The sequence below is a fragment of the Hippichthys cyanospilos genome, chromosome 5, assembly GCF_059441005.1.
Source record: "Hippichthys cyanospilos isolate Australia breed blue-spotted pipefish chromosome 5, RoL_Hcya_1.0, whole genome shotgun sequence".
Classification (NCBI taxonomy): Eukaryota; Metazoa; Chordata; class Actinopteri; order Syngnathiformes; family Syngnathidae; genus Hippichthys; species Hippichthys cyanospilos.
In genome coordinates, this window is record NC_142373.1 from 682,548 (window position 1) to 700,824 (window position 18,277).

The window sequence follows — 18,277 nt, forward strand, 5'->3', positions numbered from 1 at the left end:
GGGACGCAAAGACAAAACACATTGCTGTTTCCAGAAAACAATGCTTAACGCAATATGGTCAGGGAAACAAACACAACCTCTGACACCGCCTCTTCATTTCTGTTAACTGTTCAACATGGTTCTGAGATGCTATTCTTTTGTATTTTTCAAGAGAGGTACTTTAAACTGCATCTCAGATGCACCTACTCCTGTGGCTTGAAAAACACACTGTACCTTCTAATGGCTTGGGCAGGAAGTGAGCAGCTGGTTTGGTTTTCTTCACTCTGTTACCCTTCATGGCTTGACCCTCCTTATTGAGACCGAGGAACCAGGCTCGACCCGACTCCTGCTGTCGGTATAACATGGATGAGTAGATGACGTAGTAGTTCTCGAACACCGACTCTTTAAATTTGCACTCTGCCGTGAAGAGCTCCTGCGAAGGTGCGCGCACACACACACACACACACAAAACTCAGTTTTTTTGTAACTAGATGTTTTGAAAACATATTCACATCCGTGGATGTATGGATGGATGGCTAAATATTTGCTTTTATTTCTGGAGAAATAGTGTGGGATGGCCTAAATGTTGAATGACATAAATAATTAAAAATGGCAAATTTAAATAATATGGAATGATTTTGAAAAATATGAAAAGATATTTAAAAATATCGAAGATGTGAAATGTTAAATGCGCCACTGGTTTTCAAATATTTTACTGCGAATGAATGATGAATAAGCAGCTTGGTGGAGTATTTGCTAGCAAGTCCGTCTCAGAGTTAAGGGACACAAGTTCGATTCCAGCTGTGCATGAACTCCCCGAGCCCACGTGGGTTATCTCCCGACACTCCGGCTTCCTCCCACACACCAAAAACATACTTGGCACGTGTATTGGGCATACAAATATTTCCTCAGGTGTGATTGGGTGCGTGAATGGTTGTTCGTCTCTGCATGCCCAGCGATTGGCTGGCAACCAGTTCAGGGTGTTCCCTGCCTACTGTCAACTGGAATAGGCTCTAGCAACCCTGCGACCCTTTTGAGAATAAGTGCCTATACAAGATGCATGTATGAATAGGAAATTTTGTTTGTCTGTATTGTTATGCTGAATATGTTCATTTGTTGGTGAGTGGACATTTTCGCAAATTCAGAAATTGCTCCCAAGGAACATTAATCAAGCCAATATAAATTTCGAATGGGAATGCTTTGAATGTGTAAAGTTTAATTCGGAACCTCTTTGGAATGATTGGTGAATATTCTGACAAAGGTTTTAACATTTTGCAAAAACCGAATACTGTATTTGGAATGACAAAAAAATCAAACACCCATGGCAGGATATTTGTGAATATTTTAAAGCCTGAATGTTTTAATTAGGTGAAATACGTGGAGAGAGGTGAATGTAAAAAATATGTGAGGAATAAAACAATCAACAGGAATAAAAATCTAGCACAAAGCGCAATCTAACGGTGAATGTGAGTGGAGTTTTCACAGATGGCAAAATTGGGCTTAACCCTTGTGTTTTTTCATAGACATTTTTTGGACTTTGTAACTTTTTTTTCATTAAAGACAGAGCATTTAAAACATACAAAAAAGGCAATACAAAGCTGAAATTTCAGTTGGAATGTCAAAAGAGGCAAAATTTCAAAAGAGCACCTGTAACGGTTTTAGCTTGGTGCTCAGAAAATGATACCCTGGAACGTGATTTAAATCTATTTTTTGTCCCATAGAATCCCATTATGAATAGCCATTTTACTGTATTTTTACTGTATGAATCCCTTCAATGGGCTGAAGCTACTAAATATTTTGAGCGGGTGAAAGTAAAAAAAAAATATTCATAAGAGCCTCGTTATGACACCTCAAATGCAGAGGCATTTTTTTGTCCAAACATGGTGATGTGTCATGTTGTAGTGATAAACTGCACTTGTCAAAAACTGGGCATACTAACACTAGATATGTATGAAACTACTACCACTGAGCATTTTTAGTGGTTGAAAGTAAAAATATATTCATAAAGGGTTTTGTTATGACACCTCAAAAGCAGTGACATTTTTTGGTAGAAATATAAAATGTGTATTGTGTTCTTCACAAGCCCCAAAGGGTTGACGGAGCAAGCTTCACTGTGAGCCATGGTGCGATGGAACCAGCATTTTGTAACCAACTTTGTTATGTTTTGGGATGTTCAGTGTTTCTTTTTTTTCCTTTCGTGTTTTTTTTTTTTTTTTTGTTCCTTTCATGTCAAATTAGCAGTTGTGCTGTGGAGTGAGTCCCACCGCGTCCGCGGGAACACTCAGTAAGGCACAGCCGTTCCATCAACTTCACAAGCTAGAATTGCACAGGCGCTAAAATTAAGATGCACATATTTTTACGCCAAGCAGAGTATTACTTACCATGACGAAATTAATTATCAATGTGTCTGGGGCAAGGCAATCCATGTTTGCTGTAATGCCCAGACAGGCGCAACACTGCCCCCAAATAGGGTAGGCTTGTACTGGCACAAAAATGAAGTTAGGCCTCTGTTTACACCAAGCCTGCTGGTGCCTTTTCTCCTAAAATAGGACCCCTAATGAACAGCATACAACAAAACAGGACCAGTGCAATAGTTGGTTCCTAACTTTCAAGAGGAAGTGTGTTGTTTTGATGTATATTAATTGACTTTAATGAACTCAGATTCAGGTGAAATGCAACTCTTGTTACAACTACAGTTATTTGGCGACGAGTCCAGTGTTTGCCTTTCACCAAAAGTCAGCTGGGATAGGTTCCCGTTTGCCCGCAACCTTAATGAGGACAGGCGCTATTGAAAATGGATGAATACTGTTCGCTAAAGCGACTAACACATCTTGCTTGATCCTTGAGGTTTCTTATGAGTAAAATCCACAAAAGAGTTGGTTTTTTCTTTGCAACTTGTTAGCATCGCCTCGTGGGCACGTGTGCAAATGATGATCGAGCAAACCGAGCGGCTCCTCTGTCCTCTGTCCACGCCTCGACGTGGCAAAGACAAATGAACCTAGAAGGCGCCACATCTCTTCTTTGCTGTCGCACATTCATCTCCAAGCAGAAGGGTAATAAAAGCGTTTCCACATTGTCCGCCCCTGCTCGAGCTAAAAATAAAGGCCCGCATCGTAGTGTGTTAATCAAGGCACTTTGCGCACATCTGTTTTGTGAAAGTCACAAACTCAAGCTTGCAAACTACATATGCACATATTAGCACGTAAAAAGATAACGACGTGCTGCTTTTGGGCAGTTTTTATCTGAATTTGGAAAATGTTACCACAACTTGCTCTGCCCTTTTTTCAAAAAAGTATCCCCTTACCATTTGAAAGGGTTTAGAATTGAGACTATGCTAAAAATCCAAGGTTAATAGATTGTTCCCAAGAAAATAAAAACTACAGCGGACCCCCACCATACAAAATACAAAATTAACCCATTTCGGAGTTGGGATCTTAAGGCGTAATTGTCGTATGGCAGACATTAGAAACCTATGGTAATTTTCTAATGTGTATAAAACTAGCACTAAATAAAGGAAAAATTAAATGTTATTTACCTGAGTGACATTGACTTGAGCCACTTACGGCCATAATCCCTAGCAAGGGTAGCCTATCTTAGCCTAGCCTTCTTCGTATTTCTTAATTATCTCCAGCTTAATTTCCATACTAATCATCTTCTTACCTGTCCTTTTAAAATTACTATCAATTTTGGGACCTATGGATAACCAACTAATGTTTGAAATAAGCACTAAAATGCACAATAATGCACAATGAAATGCACACGCCGACCAAAAGCAGACTAGCATTTAAGTGACATATGCATTGACGCATTTAGTGACGTATGAGCGTGGTGTGACTCGCAGAGTCATACGCACGCGCACTGACCGCCAAGTTTGAATTCTTGTTGATGCTGTAAAGTTAAAAAAGTGCCATAAAGAGGGGACAAAATAAACTTGGTATTCCACTTCGTAACATGAAAAAAAACGTAAGGGAGAGACGCCGTAACCCGGGGGTCCACTATATTAATCTGTGGTGTTAAATTCTATGTGGTTATCATCATGTAGAATGTTGTGGCGGACACTAGGACCATGTCTCTCACCCAAACCACACGTTGCTGTGCTAGTGGAGATCTTTACTCTTCGCATGCCATCACAAAACTGATACAACAAAGTCCAAAACAGCAAAGACAAAGCCAACAGGTTCAAAGCATCAAAGGATCATAGCAACATGCCTACTGGGTGAGAGACATGGTCCTAGTGTCCGCCACAATGTCAGCATTTTCTTTTAAGAAAAAAGTGTGACAGAAGGCTCAGACACCTTCTGGGTGTTTGGTTCTCCAATCACTTAAGTGTTCAGTAGTCCCCCCAAAGAGTGATATATCTTTTACCCTGGCCAGGGTAGTTGGCCTGACTCAATCAACATGCACACTAAACACAAAAAAGTGTCTCTACTCTCAGTCTAAGAAGAAATTTAGGTCAAATATACGTCTTTTCTTTTGAATTAGTTTGACAAGTCAAAGAATTAATATGCTTTCAAACTGTAGCTGAATAAAGCCGATAAGATTTTTGAATTACTCCATCTAACCGCCAGTAGTTCAAAGTACCTGCTTTAATCCCTCACTGACTGGAATTAATAGGATTGAATCACAAAGACTCCTGCAGCCCTCAACCGCCCTCCCCGGTCCCTTTGGTGTCCTGGGAGCTGACAGTTGAGTAGAGGCCATTTCAGTGAGTGCATGTCTCCTGAAAGCAGCCGCCAGCACTCAGCCTCATTGCACGCGCGAGGGGCGAGGACACAAGAGGATTCCCTAACCGATACTTGGCCTTTCTTTTGAGGAGACGAGGTGGCATGTCCACAGCATAGAGACTGAATGATTCAAGCAGACAGTATGAAAACAGATATGAGATGAAAGAAAAAAATATATATATCCAGGCATTGGGATTGATATGGGTGCTCAGGGATTGAGTTTAGCTTTAAAGTGAGTTTAGCTAGATTTATACCTGATGGGCCATGGTTGGACTGCTGTAGCCCGGTGTATTAGAGCAAATGTTCTTGTATTATTCGGTAGGAATATTCGAAGAAAGACTTTTGGGGGGGGTTAAACTCGGATAAAGTTTGAGTATAATAAGAGCAAGTCTAGATAATTCTACATTTTGCAGATTAGTATGATCTATTTGTCTCTACATTTGAAATATGGTCAAGATATTCCTGTTTGTATGCTGTGATTTCATACAGTACATACTGTTAGTGCAGGTTTCAGATTTACCCTGCAAGTTAAAAAAAATACATCTCTGGGATAACATAATGTACCAAGCAAATCCTACTATCAAACTACTTTTGGTTAATATTCAGACCAGCTTCAATTTTTTGCCTTTTTTGCACCATTCAAATCTTATACTCTTCATTTTGTTTTAGGGAATATTTTGTTCAAATCCACTTTATATCTCCTGGATAAGGTTAGGTTATGCCCTGTGGTGCCCCAGATCTTTCTTGTCTCATCAACTATAGTTTAAATACAGCACATTTTGAGGTGGTCTATGGTCAAGGTTAGATAAGGGGAATAAGACGGAATGTTTTTTGCAAATGTTTTCACTAGGGTTGCGGGCATGCTGTAACCTATCCCCACTATCTGGGAGCAGTAGGTGGGGTACACCCTGTATTGGTTGACAGCCAGTTGCTGGGCACACAAAAACAAACAGCCGTTCATACTCACAAACACAACTAAGGTCAATTTAGAATAGAATAAAAAAGATCAGAATAGAATTGAACAGAATGCCTTTATTTTTACTGTACACAGGTATAGGTACAAAATAATTAGCAGCACTGCTCTAATTGGTACTTAGTAATACTATGAACAATAGATGAATGAATAGAATAGAATAAAATAGAATTGAATAGTAGAGTGTTTAATATGTCTACCACGCCTGTTTTTGGAATGTGGGAGGAAATCCGAGTGCTTGAGTATCTGAGGAATCACCACGCAGAAGACCACGTAAACTCCACACAGGTAGGCTGAAGCCCGGAAGCAAACCTACGGCCTCTGTATTGACAGGCAGACGTGATCACCAGATTCACCATGCACTTTTGGAGTATGACTTTTTAAATTAATAACATGAATTTGAAGGTGAAATAAGTAATGTCATGTACAAGGCTTAAAATGATAATACATATAACTCAGGTATGAGTCCGTTTTAGAGTGTTTACATTAGTCAAGTTGGCTCTTTGTTGTCAACAACGAGGTTGCGTGGATATTTTTTTCCGGCAGGTTTTGATGCATTATGAAAAGGAAAATACGGCTTGACTTGTCTCCTTCAGCTCGCAGACGTGGAATTGAATAAGCCGGCATGGATGGGGGCAAGTTGGGGGATAAACAGCGAAAGGCAACCTTCCACACTCTGATCTCACAACAATCGTCACTTGGGTGAAGAACGTCCCAAGTAAGACAATCAGCAAATCATCTCGGAAGACATCCATTTCAATCAAATTGGATGGGTCCGACAATGTCTACCCGAGAAAGAAGGTCGTTCGTGAGTTAAAAATGGGAGGAGCTACTTGGCGTTTCAGATAATTATGATAACTTTTAGGGCTTTTCGACAAATTAAGATTCCACTGGATCAAAAAAAAATGTTTTTTTTCTTTTTAAATCACCCAAATCAAACCAAAAAAGGGGGGTCGACTTATATTCGGAGAAATACGCTAGCTACATTATTGTGCATTGAAAAGGGACATCAGAAAGATTCACAGTGCCGATATAGAGGGTGTATTTTTCTAGTATAAACCAATGATATATGACATATTAAATCTCAATAACCTGCTAGCCTACTGAGTAAACGCATGTCTTCTCACATTCAACTCACACAAGCTGTTGTGTTGAGTAGCTCGCAGCATGAGGGAGGAAGCTCTCTTCACATTCAAGAGAATACATTGTCATGCTTTAAAGCCTTTCGAAAGCGCTCTCACACTTATTGATTATTTGCATCTCCTGGGGGAGGAACTTTCATAAAATGTTCCTTTCAATTCTGCCAGTGAAATGGGAGGGGAGGGGGAGGGGGGGGTTAACAGATATTACACATAGGCAGGCAAGTAGAGAAATGCAGGCTTTTCTGTCACTGTGAAAGAATCCCTTTCCCTCACACACACCCACACTTTGATCCAAGCGGCTGCGAACAGCATGAACAAGACAGCAAAACAACGCAAAGCCGCTGAAAGGTTTGAGCTGCGGTAAATCAAAACAACTCGCGTAACAGCAAGGATGTACGGTATAAAAATCCCGGCATGTTCTGCAATATATTTGTAGTGACTCTCCTTAAATGGAATACAAAGGGACTGAGTGTCGTATTTAAGCACCCACAACAACCGGCCATCCAACTAGAAGCATTGTCCGAGCTACTCATTCACTGTTAACATTTTTTTTTTAAGTCTGCTTTGGAAATTAATTTCCGTTGTGTCTGGCCGTCTGCTCCCCACTTCATGCAATGAATATCACAGTCACTCAGAACCAATGAAGGGATGCAAGAGGGCTGACTGTCATCCCAAGCCTGCCTGCAAGCCCCAGAAATTGGAAATTGAAATCTGATTGACTAAAAAAAATAGTGTTGCTTCAATTGTATGGTTCTGCAAACCTGTTTGATGACCTAGAGGATTTTACTCCGGTATAACAACACAAGTAGAATGAAATCCTATTGCACAAAATAAAATAGCAATAATAGTAAGGATAACCCACACAAAAATGGTGACCTTCATTTCTCTCTTGTGTTAAAGTGACACACAATTTTGTTTTGCAATGTTTTGCAAATATTTTGACCAAAATTTTTTGTTGATGGTGCTTGTGACATTGTTCGGGTCTATTTATCCTTGGACTTAAGGATAAAGTTGTATTTAAAGTAAACTTTTTCCGAAAATCTCAAAATCTAAGACTTTGTAAGGATTATTATGATATAGGCATTGTTGCCCTCAATGACATTTCCTACTTTTGAGCGGTCTCGGATGCAAAGAAACACACACACGCACACACAAAAAATTGTACATTAGTTCTGTAGTGAAATCGCTGAACCATGGACACAGATGTTGAGCACTGGCCGACTTCGACTGCCACACCGTTTGCCACTCGAAGCGCAAACACTTCCATCTCTGCTCGCTATTTATGACCCTCGTTCCACCCTAATTACCTTCCCATTGCATGAATGTCAAGCACCGTGCAAATACAAATTGCACACTCGTTGCTTCAAGAGCAGCGTTAATCTGTGATTGAGTCGCACCAGTCTGAAGCAGCTTGTAAAGCAGCAAGTTCTCTCCAGACCCTAATTGAATGTCTGACTCTCTTGAGCCTATACGCACATTTATTTATTATTAGCTCAGTTGCATTGATTTGGATCTGTGACTTTCTTTAGTTAAATTCCCATCTTCAAAGTTTTCTTGACTGTATTTAAATTCTATTAGATCAGATAAAATTCTATGCATTTACCTCTTTATTAAGCTAAAAGGAAGGGTTACTGTTCAACACGCGTCTATAAACGGCTTTGAACAATAAGCTTTGGCACACACTCCACTGATTACATATTCTGTCTCAATGTATCTGCCTCAAGCATCATTGACACATACGCCAACTAAGCCCTGTCTGTCTGCTTTACGCTTGTGGTTTTGCTGGAGATGTCCCCGATGGACGAGGGAGAGTCAGCGTATGCTTCAGCTGACAGATCAATAGTTGGCAGCCCCAGCTGACACAAATGGAAAAACAACTATAAAAGACACTGAGTAGGAATACCGTTGAACGTTTCTTTCCTTGAATGCATGAATGTAGGGGTGCAAATTTGGCTCTGAGAAAACTATTTTTATATGCGTAAAAGAGACCATCTAAGAGTGCTGAGAAAGGTGTGCTTTTATAAAATTTTGATGCCTCATTTTACAGTACTTAGGGGGATTTTTTCATTAACATTTGACAGGGTGAATAAGACATTGCCTGCGCTGCTGAACTTTCTGTTTGTACAGTACTACAGCCATTGGAAAAAGTAGTTTCAATTGTGCTAATACTTTCTTCCTGCTTCGCCGCTGTTCATATGGGTGTGTGTCTGTGTGTGTGTGTGCTTGTGTGTCTGTGAGACCAGTCTCCCACAGCGCTGAGCAAGCTGACTGATAGGAGAAGGAATGAAGCAGCGCAACTGAATGCAGATGATGTATGCACACAAGCATGTGAATACTTATTTATCATTTCGGGAAAACAACTAACATTCATTATTTTATCTAATGATATGGTGATATATTAATTACTGAGACTGTAGCATTCGCTGTGCAAACCTCACACCTCAGATTACACAACTAGATTGCCCAGAACTTTAACTCCTTCAATTCCCAGAACCATGTCAAAAGACAGGTTCATATTTTTAACAATACACCATAACAGTTGGATTGTTAAAATACTGCACCAACACAGCTGTAACACGCTTGGCGCGGTTGCGATTCAAAGCAGACGGCTTCCGTTGTGCAATCAAGCCTTACTATCCCTTTAAATTTTGTCAAATCGGTGTAAATATTCTCACATATATAAATAAATTATTTCATTTTTTTTTCCAATGACAGCTATTAATGTATATGTATATTGTTTGAAAGTAAGGTGTAAGGAATGTTTATTATTTATACAACTTTGTTCTATTATATATTATTTCTAGACTGATTGCTCTGAATATATATTTGTTATGGTAAAAATAAGACGTAAATAAGATCCTTGTGGCCCCGAGGGCTGAGTTTAGATACCCCTGACTTACAGTTTTCTCAGTTTATTTCATGATTATACAGCACTTTGTAGGCATTAATACCTAGTTTAAAGCATTATATAAATAAAGTTGAGTTGAGTTAAGTTGTTGAAAGGCAAACCTCCATACATAATGCGCACTAGCAATTTTTAAAATTTTATTAAGTGCAACACAAGGGCTGACATATATTTTGCTCCTTTTCATTCATTTTGCAAATTCTGCTTTATGTATATACAATTTTACAAATACATTGGGGGATTACTCAGTAATGGAGGAATCAGGCAAGATGACATTTTAAAAAAAAAAAGAAAAAAAAAAAAACTGAATGCTGATCAATCCTGCAAAGTAGATTTACCAAACACCAGACGGAGTTAATATGAGAAAAACTCTATACTTGGCACGAGCTGGCTTTGCCGCCTACCTCTGACCTTGCTGTTCATTAATGCATGAGGCTGTTCCCCGCCAGCCCTCATGACCCAAACTATTTCTGACATTGCATTAAAGGTAGGAGAGAACAACAATTTGGATATAATGAGCAAACCCCCACTCCACCCATCAGCCCCGGCACAACCACCCATGGTACTTCCCCTGATGGGTTGGTAATTACTGCATGCAGCACACTTCTAGGGACTGTAGGAATGTGAAAATATTATGGTCTGCACACCTTTCACGTGCTTTAGTGAGTCAGTGGATTTATTTAAGTGCTAATGGCATACAGAGGGACCTATTAGGCCGATGTTTCATTTCATTAACGGCAAAATGCCCAAATGATCTAATAATATAGGGCCAGAGAGATAGTCCCTGGTTGTTTTATTGTTTTGTTTTTGGTGGTTTAAAACATGTATACTATATCTATATATTGTATATGTGCAACATTAAGTTTTACATATACACATACACAGTGTGTGTGTATATATATATATATATATATATATATATATATATATATATATATATATATATATATATATATATATATATATATATATATATATATATATATATATATATATATATATTCTGATTTGCTTGTGTATTTATAATTTCCAAACTCTAATGAAGAGTAAGCAATTGTTTATAATTATAATAAAAAAATAAAAACCTTCGGCTTGGTGTTAAGCTTTATCATGACCAGACTAGTTATAATCATGAATGCTGGAATAAAAGAAGGACACATGGATTTTCTTTCAGATACATGTGGAACATTTTCTTCCTGCAGGTATGGTAAAATGTTATGTGTAGAATTATTATTACATCAAAATAAATTGGAAATAAATTGGAATCAAAATAAAGTGGAACCTTTCATTGTAGTTTACTATAGATTTGAACTAATGAGCTTGATATTTTGCGTAACATCATCTCAATTTGCATGATGATCAGATCCACCAATCCAATGGAGATATTCATGCAAAGATGTGAAGTAGTGTCTCATGAGGTCATAGTCGTGCAAACGAGAGTTGTATTCGAAATGCCTTGCACGCTCAAGTATTTGATTCATAAACTCAAAATAATTTGGAGTCGTACTCATACGGAAACACTTCAAACTCAACCCAATTTAGAGACGTACGAATTGTTAAAAAATGATAACAACAAATCAATGATAAGAATTCCATCCATCCTTTAATTCTCCACATCACGGGTCCTGGATGTTTTTGGTCAAAAGACAGAGTCAATGATTTGTTTTTTCTCAAAAAGGATGGCACAAGTTTATCTCTAATCATAATTTAGAATTTTTTGGTATACCAACACTCAAATTGCACTCATCCAATACAGACATGGAACACAGCTTAACATTGCCTTCTGTACGGTTTCTTCTCTGTTCTATTTACCCAATTCATTATTTTATCCCTTTGACAGACACATGCAACAGAGACAGGGCAGTATCCAAGCGCACACATATAAAGGACCCAATCGACTGCAGTATTACATTTGTGCACATTTGCATTCCACACGACTGAAAACGGGTTCACGCAAAGCCATCTGTTAGCCACTGACACCGTATACCACAAACACACACTTTACACTAGAGGTGTCTATGGAGGAGGTGTTATAGTTGTGTGAAGCTGAGAATTTGCATCTATGGTTCACGTATGCTGATGAAATATACAGTATTTGTTGGGACCAACACCTTCCTGAGGTGCTTCGCCTACCCATACATTGTATTCCTCTTGTTTGTATACTGAAAAGTTGAATTCAAGGGAGGCTAAAGAAGTTACAATGACGACTGCATCACCAACATCATCAAGAAATGTAGTGAAATGCCAAGTCTGCTAATCGCTAATAAAGACGCCATCTCTGCCCAGGGACTTTATTTTGGACTCCTCCTATTGAGTTTTCTCATGCCAGACTGTTTATGCCTCTGTAGATGCTGCTGTTTTAGTTAGCGACAGAGTTCAAATCGGGTCTGCTGTTAATTCTTTAATGTCAGTGTGTGACAAATAATGATTATGCTTATCCTCGATATTTACTTAAAAAATTGAATACCACCCATTACAGCTGATATTAATTCACTATCTGCAGTCATGTGCATGCAAATAAGAGTTTGTTATTCTTTCATGGGTCTCGCAGGATTCCTCCTCCAAGGGAAAAGTCCAGAAAACAGATATTTTGGGAACAGGTCGACAAATAGTGTGGTTGACCTTGAGAGTTTTTCTCAATGGGGCTTCAATTAGGCAAATAAACAATGCTATAGGCTTGCAATAACTAACAGAATACAGTTACTTGACTTCCATTCTCCATTCTAGTGTATTACTTGACTTCTCAACAAATCTCACATGCACTAATCTGCCTCTTACTCAATGCATAAATAATGTTTTCCACTAATATTTTGCACTACATATTATTTGCACTATATTATGATCACCATTTCTGTTGTTTTATTGTTTATTGTATTATTGTTTGTGAATTCTTATTAATCTATATATTTATTGCTTGAACATGGAATGTGGTCTGCTACTCCGGGAGAATAAAACAGAATAAGAATTTCATTATGTGGTATAATAATACTATACATATGACAATAAAAACTCATGAATCTTGAAGTTTGCATCTTCAATGGAAGGTTTTTTTTTTATGCATTTGTTTATAATTTGGGGGTGACGTGTGCGTCACCAACAGACTGCTCTCAAACCACATCATCCTACATAAAAATCAAGCCAAACAAAGCACAAATAAGTGAACTGTTAAACTAAATCAGTTCCAAAACATTATTTTGGGTGGAACACACGCAGCCTGGTACCAGTTGATCCGCGAACCGGTACCGGGCCGCGAATCGGTGGTTGGGGACCACAGACATAAGCCACATAAACCAAGGCAGTCAATTCGCTGTTAGCAGCCAGGGCGGATGATCCTCAGCTAACAGGAGCAGCTTTTTAGCTGTAACTATAGCATTATTTTCAATAATAGAAACAAGCAGACTGAAAAGGTGTCCGGGTTCATTTTTGTTAACACGCAGGAATATTACTGTTGCTTACAAGAAAACAGTATTTCTTGTAGCGTAGTAGGTTAGAGACCATGAGGCTGCCACAAGGTTTGGGCTAACAATAATAATAGTCCCTCACACCGCATCTTCACCACCCGTACTAGAGTAGATACACGCCCACTTTATCTGAGGAAAATTGACCGTTTTTCACTTTTGGTTTTATTCCAGGCTTGGGAAGAAGAGATTTTGGACTGTGTTGGCCAAGTAAACAGTAATGTTTATTAGTTACAGAGATTTACTGTAGAAAATGGCAAAATGGCAAAATAGCAAAATTGTATGTTTTGGAGCACACGGCAAGGCAATCAACGTTCCAGTACATAATTCACTCGTGGGAGACATTGTTGTTGTGACTTATGAGTAGTGGCTTTCCAAGGAGACTGATTGATAGGAGGAATGGGTGTTACTGCGTGTGCTCTATCGTTTGTTGGCAACTCCAGTTCATTTCAATGTCGGTAAAACGCCTTTGACTCCCATTACTGATCACTACAACATTAGCTTTGTTGTTGTTGTTTCGTCATGGCAGATGGCTTTAGAAAAACATCATGAAGGGGGTGTGCGAGCCACTCGATGAAAGGCGGGGTTATAGGGAATATACCGTTTCACTTAACTAAAGGCCAAAATTGTTAATTTTCCGGGGGAGAGTCACGGCACCTCTGTAGGATGAAAACTGTGAAGATTCATGGTATTCATTTGACAGTCGATATGCTAATGTATTCTGCAGCCTGAAGCTGTCATAGATTGTGAATAAAATGCAAACTGGGAAGTAGATCCCTCCATTTTACACAATATGTCTTCTTACTTAGAGTGTAGTTGCTCAAAGCAATGCCACCGGTCAATTTGACATTCAGAAGAAGAAAAAAAAAATACCAAAAGCAAGTGTAGGATCTGACGAGTCAGCTGAGACTTTGCCGGTCAAGTGAAGCAGGGCAAATGTAGCCGCTAACCATGAAATGTAACGTTTCCACTTGAGATATGAAGAGCCATTTAATGGATGGAAAACAGTGAAGGAAATGATTTGGCAAAATAATGCAATACATATATTATTGTAACCATTAATTCTGAAAGCATTAACAAATGACCTCTCAAATTCCCAGCCTCACTAGAGACACGAAAATGTTGGGAATTGATGACAAAAGTAATGTATTACTTTAGGTAATTAAGGAAATAAATAATGTATTACTCTGGTTAGTTATATAAATAAGTAATCCTTTGATTTAATTAATGATATACTCAATTAATCCATTATTTTAGATAATTATGCATACAAGGAATTTAGTAATAAAGAACTAAATATTTTTTGTCATTAATTACCTAAAGTAATAAAAGCATTCATTTATTTAACCCCAAAGTGTAGGATTAAATAAATTAATTACAGAGTAATGATTTACTTGAGTATTTAATTACCTATAGTACTGGCATACTTTAGTATTTAGCTACCTAAAGTACTGGCATACTTTCGTACTTAATTATTGAAAGTAATGGAATACCATAGTGTTTAATTACTCAAAGTAATGATTACGTTAGTACTTAATTAACTCCTTTAGCACCACCATTTTTAAATCCTCTTTTAGAAAAAAAAGAAAAGTTATATGAATGAGACCTTGGGATAGAATGTCTGGATTTAAAAAATAACAAAAGAAAACAACAACAACAACAACAACATTACATAAAACTATATCTTTAGAATTGAACTAGTTAAGTAGTGGACTAACTCAGGTCATTGTCCATTTCAAAATGTAACACCCACCACTACTTTATAGCTGTGCAAAATGAAAAATAATTTATTGACTGCTGAGAATGCAGTCGATTATGTGGAGCTGATTGCTAATTCAATATGTTTTGAAGGATTTTTAAGGCAATCCTGAGTGAGCAATTGTCTGAAACATACAATGAAACTATTAATTCACGGTCAAGAAATGTATTTTCTGCAGATTAACATTGAGTTACAAAACCATGAGTTCTTCATTGACTGATTTTGCCTCAAAAGCTTTAGAATTTCGAATGATCCCAGAGCAGACACTAAGGTATCTGTAGAGAATAACAGCATCCTTATAGAAACCCCAGGGAGATAACCATGGTTCTTATTACATCTCAGAGGGAATGTCGGACCTAGCAGGAAAGATAAATTAGCCAAACGTTCATTAGTTCATAGAGACCAGAAAGGCGTTCGGTGATTGAGCCCTCCTTTTGTTCCGAGGTGCTTCCTTTGTGCCGGACTGCTCGGCCGCTTTGATACCAGATGGAAGCGCTGTGCCCAGTGGGCCTTTCGCACAAAAGAACCTGATGCACAACCACGGGGCATTGAATGTGTTCGTCATTTATTTCCTGGAAAAGATCACAGCTCTCAGTTAATTCACGTCCTGTGAACGTGCGTCATTGCCCATGAAAGACCGACTGAGTCAATTCTGCTATCCACTTGGCCTTTTGGGCTTTAAAGAACTGAGCTTGTAACTCAAAATATCCGTCTTGTTTGAGTGGATTCTTCTTTATGTTTTCATTTGTGAACATGAGGTAGAGTGTTATTCGCCAGCCAAACACAGGGTCACACTCAGACGTTACACAAAAATATTCACACACATGTCCACATTTATGAACTGTTTAAAGGGAAATGTCAGTCACTAATTTCTTTGCTAGAATATATTCTATACATTCTCCACTGTTTAAACAAGGTATTTTGATTAATACTGTGTTTGTGGAACCTGAATTAAGCAGCAAAATCCATCTGTTTTTGTCCATTTCAAGAGGGCAGCCTTTTTGTCATCTGTCTTCGACTGAAAATGACTTCACAGCTGTTTAAGGTCCAGATGATAGCTAATAACAGGTCACCTGTTTTGCGGGTTTGTTCATGTGGTATTCACAAGCTGAGATGTGATCGGTTGCTATGTTAGCTCTTAGCAACCGTGGAGGCATTTTTGGTCGACAGAAAATGGCAAAATGGCCGCCCCTGAGATGGAGGAAAACAGTTGGATTTTGCTGCTTCATTTATACTCCATGTATGCAATACTAATCTGAATGTCGTGTTTGGATGGGTGGGGTTGCACTGAACAAGGACATTTGACTAATCTTATCCTATAAAATCTCAAATTAAAGTAATATTCTTTATGTTCGCCTGTTTGATCTTCTTTGTGGACAGTCTCTTCTAGATTTTTCAATAAAGCATTTTTTTGGGTGTTCAATTAAAAAAAAAAAGAAGAAAAAAAAAAAAAGAAAATGCAGCAAGTTTTTAGTGGCGATTTAAAACATGATAGTCAGAGTTTTTCCATCACAGCGCATAGGTTCACAAGCGGCAGTCTGGTGCTTGGTGTGCAACGATATGCAGCAGACCATTCGTGTTTGACTTATTTGACAGAAGTAAGGCTAATTTCAAGTCATAAGTAACTTAATACATCAAGGTATGAGGAAACATTAATCAATGTCCCATACATCCTTTATTCATATTATTAATTTATTCACACACTAGTAGGACAAAGTATACACAAAGCTAAATTTCACACACAATAATAACCTGCTGATTTAATCAAATGAACATTAAGATTCACAACCCTGTGAAATATTTTACCTTAATAATCTCATGGAAAGCCTTTAACAAATTACTTTCAGATAATATATAACTGTTTTTTTTTGTTTGTTTTTGTTTTTGTTTTTTTTACTTAGCGATAACCTAAGGTATGAGAGGCTTTGGGAATTTTACACTACCCAACTGCCAAGAAGAGTTCTGTGCCTGTGTGCGGCGTTTAACTGTGGAATAGTCTGGACCTACACAACAAGCAATTCTATAGCTTTAAAGCATCTTATGGTCTAGTTAAATTTGAACATAAAGGACTGGTTTGGTTGGTGAGTCATTGGCTCTTTCTTACCTTTGTTGGTATCTGCTTGTTGTTAACCACGTCGGTGTGCGTCGTTTCCATTATCTTGATGATATATGTTTGTGATTTAAAATGTTGGTATATATCTCATTTCTATTGCCAGTTATAGTAGGTAACTACTATTGAAATATACTGTAATCTAAATTATGTAGACTACTATATCTATACTAACTAGTTATAATGTATGATAATGTTTGATGTTTGATAAGTTTGTTGCTTATCTTAGCTGGCATGTATGGGTCTGTTTGCCACCAGAGAGGTGAAAAACATTAGCATGGCATGCAATAAAAATTAAGATGGAGTTCTAAAAGGATTTCATCTTCCTACTCCTTTTTGGGCACCATATGACGAGTTTGAATTACAGTACATATTGACAGATTTTTGCCATGATACTTTTTCTGCATGCATTGCTTTATTCTTTTGTATAGTTTTTCTGAGGTAGGGGGGGGATTTGTTTTGACTTGATAAAAAAACAAAAAAACAATAACAAAATCAATCAAACAAAATCAACCAAGTCTTAAATCATAGTCATCAAATTTATCAGCATGTCCCAAGCTACTGTGTCAAAAATTCAAGCAAGCCGAACCAAGCTATCACTTGGGTTGGTCAAAATGTAGTATCAGGGACAATATGTTTTTCACTTATCATAAAAAGTGTTCATTTTGAATTCATAAAACTCAAATGACCAAGTCTAATAAAAATATCATACTCATATTCATATATAATAAGTATATAGTATGGAATGGATTTAATATTAACCCCTTACATATTTAAACCTTTCAAGATAGATAGATAGATAGATAGATAGATAGATAGATAGATAGATAGATAGATAGATGTTTTGCTAATATAAAATTAATACAAACTATCAAATCCACCTTATACACACATCAAACTGACAACTTCAGCATTTATTTGAGTTTTTGCTCAGCTGATATAACACTGCATTCCACCAAATAAATATTATAAGTATTTAAGCATTCAAAACTGCCTTTAGCATTTGGAAATCTTTTGTGCTGGGCTTACAATGAATTTCAAAGGTAAATATTTTGAAAGTTTACCAATTGAAAGTTAGATCAGCATCAGTGAGAAGCTCTTGAAAACTTACTTTTAGATCAACTGTGATGTGTTTGTCATTTTCCCCCCAAATATGTTGTTTAGCACAGCTGCATTAAAACAACCTTCAGAGCAGTTTCTCTCAAAAAATCTAAGTGCACTACCTTC

The 18,277-nt window shown here is 37.8% G+C and overlaps 1 protein-coding gene across 2 annotated transcripts in view; it reads right to left on the reverse strand.

The window, feature by feature from the left end:
• The window catches only part of LOC148423094 (fibroblast growth factor 14), a 126,285-nt gene that overhangs the window by 4,577 nt on the left and 103,431 nt on the right, over positions 1-18,277 (reverse strand). For both annotated transcript variants that reach the window (XM_088415115.1, XM_088415116.1), the window contains exon 4: positions 214-412. In XM_088415115.1, the coding sequence (XP_088271241.1) occupies positions 214-412 (199 nt within the window). The remainder of the gene's footprint in view (positions 1-213; positions 413-18,277) is intronic.